At 36.4% G+C, this 14387-nt stretch overlaps 1 protein-coding gene across 23 annotated transcripts in view; it reads right to left on the bottom strand.

Annotated features, from left to right (window-relative positions):
* Positions 1-14387, bottom strand: part of LOC105499559 (factor interacting with PAPOLA and CPSF1) — a 73987-nt gene that overhangs the window by 48488 nt on the left and 11112 nt on the right. For 12 of the 23 annotated variants that reach the window (XM_011772181.3, XM_011772183.3, XM_071093351.1 and 9 more), the window contains 4 exons: positions 10150-10214; positions 9392-9499; positions 8889-9019; positions 8531-8599 (listed from right to left, as the gene is read on the bottom strand). In XM_011772181.3, the coding sequence (XP_011770483.1) occupies positions 8531-8599; positions 8889-9019; positions 9392-9499; positions 10150-10214 (373 nt within the window). The remainder of the gene's footprint in view (positions 1-8530; positions 8600-8888; positions 9020-9391; positions 9500-10149; positions 10215-14387) is intronic. The other 11 variants (XM_011772187.3, XM_011772188.3, XM_011772193.3 and 8 more) reach the window with 1 other exon arrangement.

Here is a 14387-nt window from a genome sequence, read left to right as displayed (position 1 = left end):
AGCTTGTTTAATTTAATAGAAAACTCAAACATAATGGACTTTACATGTTAAAATAAGTTTATAACATTTAATTTGAAGTTAAACATTAAGAATGTTTTTTTGCTGAATATTTATTAAAAATAGCCTATTTTAGAATAGTATTAGGTGAAAGGCACCAAACAGAGCATGGGATCAAAATGTTCCAACTATCAAAAAGTTCACATTAATAACACTTAGAAGCAGAATAAACTGTAATTCTTTGGCACTTTCATAAATTCTCGCAGATCACCACAGATAGGTCCCAGATACTTGGTTATGACTTCATGTTTTGAATTCAAGAAAGGCCTTGAAGAATTTTCCCATTCTGTGTTTACCACCCTTATTCTAAGAAAACAACAGGTGACCATTTTACCCATTCTGACCATTTTCTATTCAGACTGTGATTTCCTGTAACACAAATGTGAATAATCTGCTACTGTACATCCATACAATTTCTCCCATCACCATTAAAAGTACCATCATCCTGCCAGTTCAGTAGGCTTAAAAGCTTGAAGTCAATCACTTGTCTTAATACCTCTCCTCACTCTGTTGCCCAGGCTGGAGTACAGTGGTGCAATCACGGCTCACTGAAGCCCCTACCTCCCAGGTTAAAGTGATTCTCTTGCCTCAGCCTCCCAAGTAGCTGGGATTACAGGTGTGCACCACGATGCCTGGCTAAGTTTTGTATTTTTAGCAGAGACAGGATTTCACCATGTTGGCCAGGCTGGTCTCAAACTCCTGTCCTCAAGTGATCTGCCCACCTCTGCCTCCCAACATGCTAGGATTATAGGTGTGAGCCATCACGCCCAGCCTTCTCCCTCTTAATATTAATTTCAAAACCAGTTATCTACTTACTCCATAATTTCTCCAAGATGTGCCTATCCTTTCTGCTCTTAGTAGAGACTTTGATTGTGGCCCAGTCACATTCCTCTAGACTGCTGAAATGACTTCTTTATGCTCTTCTGCTTTTATACTCATCTTTTTATCTTAAAATTATCATCAAACTATTCAATTTAAACAAACTAAATTCAAGTTTCCTTACACTTAAATAGTATCACAGCATATTTTATGTTCTATTTAAATTCTATTTAAATTCCCTGCTCCACTTAAATTCAGCATCGCTCTCCTTTCCCATGAGGCAAAGGCCAAGACAATCTTAAGACATTTTGACTGATATATCTGAACTACCAATTCAGTTCCAAAATCATCTACCTCCCAACTAATCATTGTGTGAGAAAAAGAAACTCTTTTACACTTAAGCCATTATAGTCAGATCTCTTATTAATAGTGTCCAAACCAATCCCTAATTGATACCCTCATATAATGAGGATTTTACATTTAGTTTATTTGAAAATGAGTTCTACCACTTAAAAAAATTTTTTTTAAATGCCCTGATTCTAATGAGATGATGAGAATCAGCACTAAGGCAATGGGAACAGAAAGAAATGGACTTGACAGATACCTGACAGGTAAAACTGACAGGATCTGGTGAGAGAATGTAAACATTATTCATTCATCATTTATTGAATATCTATTATGTACCAGAAGCTGATAGAGAGAAACACAACAGGATCCTGGACCTTAGGAAAAAACAAACACACCAACAATCAGAGCAATATAATAAATATCATGACAAAAATCTAAGAGATAAAAGATGTTATAATAACACAAAAAGAAATGCATTGTTCTGCCTGGGGATGTCAAGGAATATTCAGAGTTGACACTATTGTCCCAACTGCTCCCCTGACCACCAGTAATTTCTGTGTAACTTCTTTCACGTCTAACGGACATCTCAAAGTTACCATGGCCAAAACAAAACTACTAATTTCCCCTAATCTGATCCTCTACAAGTCTTCCCCATATAAATAAATAGCACCATCATCTACTGAGCTGCTCAAGGAAAAAAACCATAGAAATTATCTAATACATATCAACACGCAATATGTCAACTTTACCTTTACAATATATATGCCAAATTCCAATCTGCGATCAGTAACCTTCCTAGAAAACACAGCTGGCAGTACTGTGAGGTTTGTCATTTGTAAAGAGAGTCACACAGATATTCCAGACTATTTACAGATTGTTTGGTTTACACTGAAAGCTATCGCTTCACTTTTGTGTGACAGAGAAATGAGATTTCAACAATTCCTTTTTGCATTTTTTATTTTTATTACGAGCCTTTTTATCAACAGATAGAGACTACCTAATTTGGGCATGAGAAGAAAACAGCACAGACACACTGCCTTCAGTGAAGATGCATGCCACTCCATTCATAAGCACCCTTCCCCTGAGGGAGGATAAGAATAAAAACTGTGTTTGGACCACTTGGATTCAAGCTCTACCACACAGCTCACTCTCTGGTGATCACTGATCTCTCTAGCTAACTTTACAGATTCTACCAGAAGAAGAAGAATGAAGGAAAGTTACTCAACCACCCAAAAGAATCTCATTACGGCAATAGTGTGATTGCTTGCAAGTTCCCATACAAAAAGGAATCCTTTCGAAGCACCTGGGATGATGCGTTAGTGTCACAGGATTTTTTTCTTCCTGGTTTCTCTTCACAGGGAAAAGAAATATGAATTCAAAAGGATTCCAGTCTGAGGCACAATCACTTGCTTCCATAACAAAAATATCTCATCTTTTTCGGCACATAAATATTCTTTCATTGGTTAAAAAGAAAAACACCCTTTAATGTCTTAGAACTCTCTGGTGGTAAAAACTGCAGATTTCAAAATTTTCCTTTCATATTCCTATAATTCTCCGAAAGTATTAAGTCTGTGTATGCTTCAATAATTTAGTTTAAAAAATGCTCAATCTGAAATCAACTGCATTGACCATCTGGCTTTGCACGACAGGGAGAAAATAAATGGTTCACTGGTTATTTATACAGAGAGACTAAGAAAGAAGCTATTAATTGCCACTAATTTTATGACAGGCTTTAATGTTTATGAAAGCATGATTTTTTAATTCTATGAGCAATATCCATTTGAGGTTGTAAAAGAAAGCATACGATTCTAACTGTAGGCCGAGCATGGTGGCTCACGCCTGTAATCGCAGCACTCTGGGAGGCCGAGGTGGGCGGATCATGAGGTCAGGGGTTTGAGACTAGCCTGGCCAACATGGTGAAACTGTCTCTACTAAAACTAAAAAAATTAGCTGGGAGTGGTGGCAGGCACCTGTAATCCAGCTACTCAGGAGGCTGAGGCAGGAGAACTGCTTGAACCCGGGAGGCAAAAGTTGCAGTGAGTCAAGATCACGCCACTGCACTTTATCTAGCTTGGGTGACAGCAAGACTCTGTCTTGGGAAAAAAAAGATTCAAATTGTAGTTCATTTTGTCTCAACATAGAAACATTTGTTTTTGAATCTTTTCCTCACCATGTAATTCTAATTATAAGAAGCCAATGTTTTATTTCCTTTGAAGTTCTGTTATATCAGTGATTATTTTGTATAGATAATTCCTTTAAAAGGCCTACTTAAAGTTAACATCTAAAATACAGTTATGGCAGGGTGCAGTGGCTCACACCTGTAATCCCAGCACTTCAGGAGGCCGAGGCAGGTGGATCACCTGAGGTCAGGAGTTCGAGACCAGCCTTGCCCAACACGGTGAAACCCCATCTCTACTAAAAATACAAAAACATCCAGATGTGGTGGTATACATCTGTAATCCCAGCTACTAGGGAGGCTGAGGCAGAAGAATCACTTGAACCCAGGAGGTGGAGGTTGCAGTGAGCCAAGATCGCACCATTGCACTCCAGCATGGGCAACAAGAGCAAAATTCTGTCTCAAGACAAAAAAAAAAATCATAAAACACAGTTATGCCAATGAAATCCTACTCAGGGTGATATCTATATCCACAAGATGAGTGCTCATTATTCTAACAGGATTTGTTGAGGTGCTTTTCAACCCTGTGATGCTGAGATATATAAATAAGAAATCAAAAAAATTAATACAGATATACACATATACACACACACACACACAAAATTCCATCACCTTATTATTATGTCTCATCCTAAAACGGTACCTGGCACGCAATAAGTACTCAATAAATATTTGTTACTTGACTGACTTTGGGAATCAACTTAAATGTCACTCCTTCAAACTCCATAGAACATGTAGTTTGTATCATCTTTAGCATGATTATTTAATTAATACCTAAATTTTCCCATTAAGCACAATAAATGTCCAGACTATAGGCTCCATGTCTATTATGGCGACCTCCTCTTCCCCACAAAGCCTAAGATACTTCCTGGCACAGTCAATGCTCAGTTAAAAACTGGGAAGGAGGAACCAGGAAGGACTGGAGAAGAGATGTGGAAGAGATATTAAAACAGAAAGAGAGAGGTGAGGTAAGAGAAGATATTAGGAAAATGGCACAGATTTTTAAACACACAAAAATTGCCTGTGTTTCCCAGCTTTTCTTTTTTCCTTAATTTCTTCATAATATCCTCATTCTATTAAACAACTCTGAAAATCCTCACTATTCTAGCAACCTTTCTAATCAACTTGATTTTCCATTTGTTTGTCTTCAGATGTTACACTCAAGATTACAGACTCAAAATTTGTCTAACCAGAACATAATGAGATGATTTCATATGACCTAATATCTTAAGAAATGACCATAAGACATTGTAACTAATTTTCTGAAAACAAATTTACGTCAGAACTGACAAATCCAAACAAAACTTAAGTCTACAACCTTGAGAAGCTAAATACTCACCCAAATTATGCTACCACTGTACTAAGTTTTAAAATTATTTTTGAAATTTCCTTTGGCTGCCTATCATAGCTTCATTTATAAAAGTTTAACTTTACAAACAATATCTTAAAAAAAAAAAAAAAACCTTGTTACGTAAACTAAGATGTATCCAAATAACAAACTATGTAGCCATTTTAAATTATATTTATAAAAAAATTTTAAGAACTTATGAAAACATTACTACATGTTAAAAGTCAAAAAAAGGAAAAATAGACAACCATAAATGAATTATCACAATTTTGTTTCAACCCATAGGAAAAAAATTAAGAAGGCAACAAAATTTAGAACTTTGAAATTAGATTAAAAAATAGTAACTGACTGAGCAGACCAAAGAAAACTGAATCCTAAGTCAGCAATGAGAAAGCAAAGACAATGATTATCATGTCAGGACCCTCAAAAATTCAGAAATTAGAAGCTCCAGTTACCAGAACATTTGCATTAGCCAAGTATATACCCTCTAGATAGAATACTGGAATATTTTATCTGAAACAAATCTGATTACCACAAAAAGAAAAACACCTAAAACTACAGCAGGGAATGTGAAAAAACAGCCCTCCCGTGAAGCCTGCAGTCAAGCAAGTTCTATTCAGATGCACGGAGCTTCCAATCAATTTTAGCAGTCCACCCTTACATAAGTGTATGGCCAACAATCAACAAACATCTCAGGAAAGTCAAAGTCAGAAGCTAAAAGTACTAACTAAAATAATCAAGTTGAAAACAGACTATGCAGGAAAAGAAAATCTAACAGAAACAAAACAGCCTATCATTAATATCCTTTGAAAGAGGGGGGAAAAAGATATTGCATTACTGTAGGCATGAACAATAAGATGCCACAACTAAATAATAAAGAAAACTTTTCTTGGAAATTAACAGCAGAAATGAAAACTAAGTGGAAACATTTTAAGAATAAAAAATTTGGCCGGGCGCGGTGGCTCACGCCTGTAATCCCAGCACTTTGGGAGGCCGAGGCGGGTGGATCACAAGGTCAGGAGATCGAGACCATCCTGGCTAACACTGTGAAACCCCGTCTCTACTAAAAATGCAAAAGATTAGCCGGGCGAGGCGGCGGGCGCCTGTAGTCCCAGCTACTCGGGAGGCTGAGGCAGGAGAATGGCGTGAACCCGGGAGGCGGAGCTTGCAGTGAGCCGAGATCGCGCCACTGCACTCCAGCCTGGGCGACTAAGCGAGACTCTGTCTCAAAAAAAAAAAAAAAAAAGAATAAAAAATTCTCCCAGATAATGGAAAAGACGAAAAAAACAATAAAAAAAATTTAGAAGACCATTAGAAGATATCCAATATTTATCTAGAATAGAACAGAAAGCAGAGAAAAAAGTAAAAGAGAAAGTGTTCCACAAGTGAAGCATAAGTGCTTCCAAATCGAGAAGGTGTAACTGAGTGCTTGGTACAATGGATGAAAACAGACCAAGACACGTAACTGTAAAATTTCAGAAAACTGGTGACAAAGCTCATAGATTCACAGTTGGGGGCGGGGGGGGGAAAGAGCTATGCGTGTGTGCACAAATGAATAAAAAATATTTTAAGAAATCGTTGTAGTCAGTGTTTTCTCATGCATACATATTATCTATTCCCACTAGTCACTTCTCTCTTGCCCCTCACTCTAATTAAATTATTACACAATTGTTTTTGCACCCAAATGAGTGGCTTTATTTTTACACCTGTTAAATTTTTTCCTTTATTTTGCTTTTTAGTAAAACTTTAATCATATTGAAGTATATAAAAGGCTGTTACCTCAAGAATGTCAAAACACCGTTAAGTGTTGAAGCTGCATAAGCACCTAAGGGTTCATGTGTACTATTCTACTTGTTACTGGGTTTGAAAATTATTTAATGAAAAGTAAATAAAGTTATCTTAAAGAGGCTGATGGGTTGTCTCACACTTAAGGATGAAAAAATTCTATTTGCAGTAGATATGAAAATAAATTTTAATTCTTAAATCCACTCCTTTGCCCATTCACCCTCGTAAGTGAGTTCAGGCCCTAGTTCATTTCATTCCTATGGTATGGCAACATAACCCTATCTATTTCATATCCCTTTCATTCTACAGCCCATCCTGCTGCCAGTTCCTTTTCTAAAAACCAGATCTGCACTTCATTCTACTGCTCAGGAACTTTCAAACAGCTTCCCATTGGCCACACAAATGTTTGCAGGCTAGTTTAAAATCAATGTCCTGCTCATTATGGCCCTATTTCCAACATTTCTTACAGACCACAATATACATAAAGAAAAAATGTTTGCCACACATAGTCTTAATACACACCCTCTTCCCAAATCAGTATTTCTACCAAACATATTAGTATTTAAACACACTGTCAAGGCAAGAAAACCATGAAGACTGTACCCATCAAATTCAAATCTTTCATTCAGAATCCAATCAGAATGGAACACTCTGACCTCCTCTCACATAACCAAAAGAAACTTCAAAATAAGTTTTTCAGTACACAGTATGTATATAAAATACACATTCATAATGGCTACCTTCAATAAGACTGACCCCTAGGAGTTTCTTTTTATTCTCTTTTTAAAAGTCTACTACAAAAAATAAAGTATACAGAAGCTAACAGTTTATGATGGCAGTTCTTGTTTCTATTAAAAAATAAAATAAAATGCACTGCTGCTAATGAACTAGTTCATTAAGACAACTTTTCTACCCATTGTAGTTAAGTTTAATATATTCAATGCCATTATAGACAATATAACCCAAAAAAACCTGATGACCCTTTAAAATACAACAGACATCACCACACACTTTCAAAATACTTGCAAAAGAACCAAATATGCAAAGTAGAATGTAAATTAAAAATAAAATTATCTATATAGAACTGTGTACAGTAGAGTGGTTTATCTGCAGACACAGCACACACACTGCATAAGGCAGTATTCTGGTGGACAGGGCTGCAAACCCAAAAGGGGAGCAGAGGTCTCTTTCCAGTTCACTAAAGTTCCCTGAGTATATAACCCAATCTAAAAGCCACTCCCAATCTTCATCTCAGTGTCATTCAATACAATAATCAACCATCAAGGTAAAGAAAAAAGAGTACACAACCAGTTTTCCATAAAAGAACTATGACAATATAGTATTATTCTTTGGACTGGGTCTGTGATCATACCATGCAATGGAGAAGCCAGAAACCAGACTTGATACACAAGTTGTAGTATCAACCTCAAAGTCTCTCACATAAACCTACTCCTTTCAAGTACCAATTTTTAAAATCAATGGCTTTATCTCACTCTGTTGAGTTCTTAAAGCCTCTCAGAGAATGTCTAAGATTTTTGAAGATATCTTGAGCTATCGGGGCATTACACCAATGGTATCAGTGTTACCAGTATCATAGAGAGAAACAGTATGCCACTTCCTTACCGTTTTTTTTTTAAAGAAAACAAAAAAGTCTCCAATTCTGTTGATAAAGATTAGAGTATTATCTACAATGAGAGCTTAATCTGTTGCCACTAACTTTTCTATCCTACAAACACGTATTACAACTCAAAATGAAATCACAACATATAGCAAAGAACAGTTTTACTTGGCATTTGTTAGTATAATAGGCTATAAATTCACATGCTTGCAAAAGTGGAGATAAAACAACAATCAGCAAATTTGTAAGTCACCAGGAAGCTGAAGGTTTGGAAAAAAGGTAGCTATTTCCACTTTAATCTTGTCCCTTGAGTAGTGGTATGGGAGCAGACTCAAGAACAAAAAATGAGAGCAACCAAGGATAATTTACTAAAATTCACCTTAAAAAGATTGAATCTGCCATCTTGGATCTCTGCACCTGGTGTAACTTCCATAGTACAGTCTTCGGCCTAAGTTAAATAACATATTCCCCATTAAGATACCACATAATATTTAATTAATAGGCCATATAAAGACAAACTAGCTGTGGCTAGTCTGTGATTTGAAAGTAAGAACATCAGATAATCATTAATACAAAACTCTAAAAGGGAGGGAAGGGAAAAACAAACATGGTAAACAAAATGGAATTTTTAAACTATCGTATATCATTTAACCACTTTTATAGGGAAGTGATTTATTTGGGGAGTAAAAGTGGGACGGTAGACAAGCCAAGGGTATTCCGGAGTATTTCTTAATTACCGTAATTTTATTTGTAGTAGAAGTTACTGGTATAACTTCAAGTCCCATTCGTATCCTCTTTTGTTTTTCACAGTAAGCTTTCCAGGTATCTTCATTAAACCCATAATTAAAATAATCAGAAAGATCAGCACCTAAAGATAAAACACATCTTTAGTGTACAAATATTTCAGCTCTATTTTTATGCAGCATCAAAAATATACTAAACTATAAAAATATAAATTTAGACTTCTATCAGTTATCACTCTATCATTTATGGTGGCAAAAAGACTATAAAATTTTTGATCAAATTATTTCCTTTAGAAATGTCATTATAATAAAGTCTACATTTTAAGTAATATGAGGCCACCAGTAAGATTTAATAATCCAAGTCACTATTACTCATCATTTGCTTAAGACAATTAAAATTATAATGAAAAAATAAAATTCTAAATTGATGCTCAAAAAATTTTCTGATGACTTCACACTAAAAATATTGAAATTAATATAATCCACAACAGTCTTACCAGGTTTACGCCATGGTTTATCTTCAAAAGAATCCAAATCTACCTCTAAAAGTGGAACTCCATTAATGCTTCCAGGTGCATCAAGGTCTACTCCTTTGACTTTTGTTCCTGTTTTATAAAATTACAAAATGAAGGAGCTACACTTGCAAGAAGCTGGGACATACCATAGACAAACAGAAGATATAAACACCTTTTTACTATTCCTGGCACACATACACACACAAACAGAAAACAAACATTTTTTTACTATCCCTGGCAAAAAACCTGGCAAGCATTCCAAACAAAGCAGAGCCTAAAATACGTGCTACTGGACTATTTACAGAAAAAATTTACCAGTCCCTGTGATGTATGGTCAAAAATTACCTTTAAAAAGAGCTATTATATTATCACCTTGGCCAGGCGCAGCAGCGCACACTTGGAATCCCAACAGTCTGGGAGGCCAAGGCAGGCAGATCACTTAAGCTCAAAAGTTCGAAACCAGCCTGAACAACATGGCGAGACCCGGTCTCTACATAAAAACACAAAAATTGGCCAAGCATGGTGGTGCACGCCCACAGTCCCAGCTATTTGAGAAGGTGAAGTGGGAGGATGGTTTGAGCCTGGAAGATGGAGGGTGCAGTGAACTAAGATTGCGCCACTGTACTCCAGTCTGGGTGACAAAGTCAGACTCTGTGTCCCACTAAAAAAAGAGTGATTAAGACCTATTTAAGATATGTGCCTTATTTCTCTACTGATGCAACAGAAAATACAAACTTTACCTGTAGTTCCATAAACTCTTCCTCCTGTCTTGATGTTAAGATTTACAGGTGCTGTACCATAACTCCTAAAAACAAACAAACAAAAAACCAAAAATTATCCTGAAAAGCTTAAACAAAGCAGTAATATTTCTATTTTTATTTTTCTATTTTTTATAATTTCTATTTTTATTTTTTAAATTTTGGATAGATGAGATCTCACAGCATGTCGTCCAGGCTAGTCTTGAACTCCTGAGCTCAAGCAATCCTCCCGCCTTGGCTTCCCAAAATGCTGAGATTACAAGAGTGAGTCACCGTGTCCAGCTAATACACATTTTAAAAAACATTTTAAACTAGTTTCTAAAGTCACCTGCTCAATAAAAGGCAAAAACATTAAAAAAAAAAAACGGACTTGTTTCCATTTCAAAAATCTCTTTGCCACTAACTCAACATTCTACTGTAACAAACTTCACAAGAAATAAGGCTAAGAAGGGAAACATAGTTTATACCCCTTTTCTTCATTTCCTTGCCTGCCAGTTATTACACATACAGCAATCTTAAGCATAAGTAAAATTCCTCCAACTTGTTGTTAAATCCAGTGGCCTTTCAGTTCTTCCCGCAGTTGATATTGTTAATAAATCCTTTTTCAACCATTCATGGAGTTCATAATAGAAATTTATTGTCATGAAATTCAAAAATAAGTCTAGCATGAAAGCAGAACAGTGTTTACCGGTGGTGGGTGGTTAATGACCAAGAGGAAAAATGAGAGAAACTTCTAGGATGCCAATTATGTTTCGTATCTTGATCTGGTTGTAGTTACATGAATGCATATATTTGAAAAAAGTATTAAGCTGCACCTTTTTAGATGTAATATAATACACAGTGATAAAGAAAAAAATTTCTGGCCGGGCGCGGTGGCTCAAGCCTGTAATCCCAGCACTTTGGGAGGCCGAGACGGGCGGATCGCGAGGTCAGGAGATCGAGACCATCCTGGCTAACACGGTGAAACCTCGTCTCTACTAAAAAATACAGAAAACTAGCCGGGCGCGGTGGCGGGCGCCTGTAGTCCCAACTACTCGGGAGGCTGAGGCAGGAGAATGGCGTGAACCCGGGAGGCGGAGCTTGCAGTGAGCTGAGATCTGGCCACTGCACTCCAGCCTGGGCGACAGAGCGAGACTCCATCTCAAAAAAAAAAAAAAGAAAAAAAAAAAGAAAAAAATTTCTGAAGTTGGACCAATCCACATTCAAATGTTTTGTCAGTTGTTAGTGTAATCTTGGCCAAGACATCTAAGACTCGTATATAATTATTTGAATATTTCATTGCATTTATACTTGTATAAATGAGCCTCATATAAATTTTCTGTAAGGGGTTACAGATAGTTCTTTACTTTTTTTATATAATGGATTCTTATATATGCGTAGTATTATCAAATATACTAATTAAAATAGACTTTTCTGTTACTAGGGAAATTAGAAGAAAACAGGAATGGGCAAAGAAGGACCAACTCCCACTGAACAAAAAGATATCAGTAAGACGGCAGGTGATGGCTCACACCTGTAATCCCAGCACTTTGGGAGGCTGAGACGGGCAAATCACGAGGTCAGGAGATCGAGACCATCCTGGCTAATACGGTGAAACCCCCTCTCTACTAAAAAATAGAAAAAATTAGCCAGGCGTGGTGGCGGGCACCTGTAGTCCCGGCTACTCAGGAGGCTGAGGCAGGGCAATGGCATGAACCCAGGAGGCAGAGCTTGCAGTGAGCCGAGAACACGCCACTGCACTCCAGCCTGGGCCACAGAGCGAGACTCCGTCTCAAAAAAAAAAAAAAAAAAAAGATACCAGTAAGACCTCAAGTCATAGGTATTTTCAATGACATATTTCTCACATTATATTCATGTGGCATATTTGGTTCTTTTCTCTCAGAAGTTCAGCCATCTGGACTTTAGATTCACTGCTTTGGGTCTAATAATAATTACTTCCATCTTTTGTCTCTAATGTACTAAATATAAGACTTAGGTTGAGTTACATTTGCACTGTCATTTTTCTTTTCCACTTAAAAAAGAAAAATGTAAATGCAATAAAATGTTTAAGTAATTGTATCAAATAATTGTAGCTTCACAGCTAGAAATGCAAGAATTACAAAGTGGACCAAATATTACTGTCAAGCAGTACTATCATCACCAACTTGAAATAATCACTTTATAGACTGATTAATTCATGTAATGCTTACTGAGCACCAAAACCATGTCAGGTATGATTCTAGGCTAAGGAAAAAGTATGAGGAGCTGGACAAATTTGGTCCCTGCCTTCACGATGTTTACATTTTAACAATCCAAATTCAGCAAAAGTGACTTAGTGCTATCTACATATGATGTACATGATTTTTCTACAAATGTAGAAAAATCAAGGATTTTCTCTAAACTGTTCTCTTACAGGACTGCTATAGAATAAAATGGCATTTTTATAAAAGGCTTAGCCCTAAGTCTTCAATAGATGAGCTTCTTTGCTTTCCATCTAGCTACTTTCTATTCCCCATTCTGCCTTTTAAAACATCATTTTTCTTTTTCAAGCCACAAGCCTTTGTATTCATTCTGCGTAGAGAAGCTTAGTGGTATGAAAATTTGCAGAGGCAAATTTGATATAATGTCCAATAGATCCCCATGAACTCTCAGATCACTCTAAATGCTAGATCCTATACTTGGATTTTCTATAGGAATTTCAAAATAAACATATCAAATGAATCTATTTTGTGGGAGGTGGGAGGAGTAGCGCCCACCTGGACCCAATTAACTGCTCTAGAAATCTTTAAGTCCCTTTATCTCCTCCCTCCATCCACAACCAACCAGTTACCCATGTTATTTGTTATTTCTTTCTTTTTATTCTTTGAGACAAGATCTTACTATATGGCCCAGGCTGCCCTGAAACTCCAAGGCTCAAGCGATCCTCCTACCTCAGCCTCCCAAGTCCATGGGACTACAGGTGTATACCACATGCCTGACTATATTTGTTTCTCAAATATTCAAATATACTATTTTCCCATTCATCTCTCTACTACTGCTGCCTTAGTCTAGATTATCATCTCACCTGGACAACTACTTCACATCTATTAGTCAATGTCTCTCCATCTAACCCATCTCAACTACTGATGCTACAATAGTTTCTACTCTATAGAAATCTAAAGTGTCTAAAGGTAATACCTTTTCAAATAATATAATCTATCTAAAAACCTAATCGGGGTGTCTAAGTGAGAGAATACAGTCATAGGTCCTCAGTTTCTGTTCTGGTTAGGCCAGTAAAGCCCCTTCATCAACCCTCTTTTCCACTTATCACTGGAGACAGAAACTAAAAACCACGGCTTTGGGCAGCTAAAAGCCTAAAACAAACCAAAACAGAACAACAACAACAACAACAACAACAACAACATAACGTCGGCTGGTTGGACAACCTTGCAAGGTCTACAAAGACATAGCAAATGCATCCTAACTCCTTTCATAAGTGATTTCAACCATCTCTTTTCATCTACCTTATCCTCCAGCCATGTACTTCCTCCAAGCCATGCATCTACTACATTTATTTTTAAGCAGTGTCCTCCACCTAAAAACCACTGTCTCCCATCTCAAAAACTATTCAAATTCAAATGTCACCTCTGGGATCTTCTCTTCAATACCTGTAGGCTTTCAGCAACTCTCCTCTCAAACTTTTCTAATCACTTTGTACATGTTTCTATTGTAGCACTTATGTTGCACTGAAAATATTTACTCACATGTCTGTTTTCCTCACTACCTCTGGAAAATAATAACTTCTTGTATTCTCATCAATTAATACATTCACAAATAAAAAAATTGCTGCTTTCATGTAACTCTATCTAATTTGTTGACTCCAGGAAATTTCATCATGATTTTACCAAGAGTTCTTTTGTAGCACGGTAAATGTAAAAAAAATATAATAATGGAATGATCATAGATGGTTTAATAAAGGCACATTATCTTTGCTACTTAACACAGTGCCAAATAAATTATGCCTTTAAAAAGTATTTATTGAGTATATAAATGGATGAATCTCACAGAGATAGGTAACAAACTACTTTCCAAGATAAATTATTCCTACTTTAAGACTTAGTTTTTTCCATACCTTACACACATATAAAATGAACTTGTAACAAAGGTATGTTACCTAAAAAAAACAACCTGTAACAATTTACAATAAATCAATTCAGTACTATTCCTTTAACACAGTTTGTTCTTTAAATTTGCTTCTGAAA

This window comes from Macaca nemestrina, chromosome 3, assembly GCF_043159975.1.
Source record: "Macaca nemestrina isolate mMacNem1 chromosome 3, mMacNem.hap1, whole genome shotgun sequence".
Lineage (NCBI taxonomy): Eukaryota > Metazoa > Chordata > Mammalia > Primates > Cercopithecidae > Macaca > Macaca nemestrina.
This window is presented reverse-complemented; position numbering and strand designations above follow the sequence as displayed.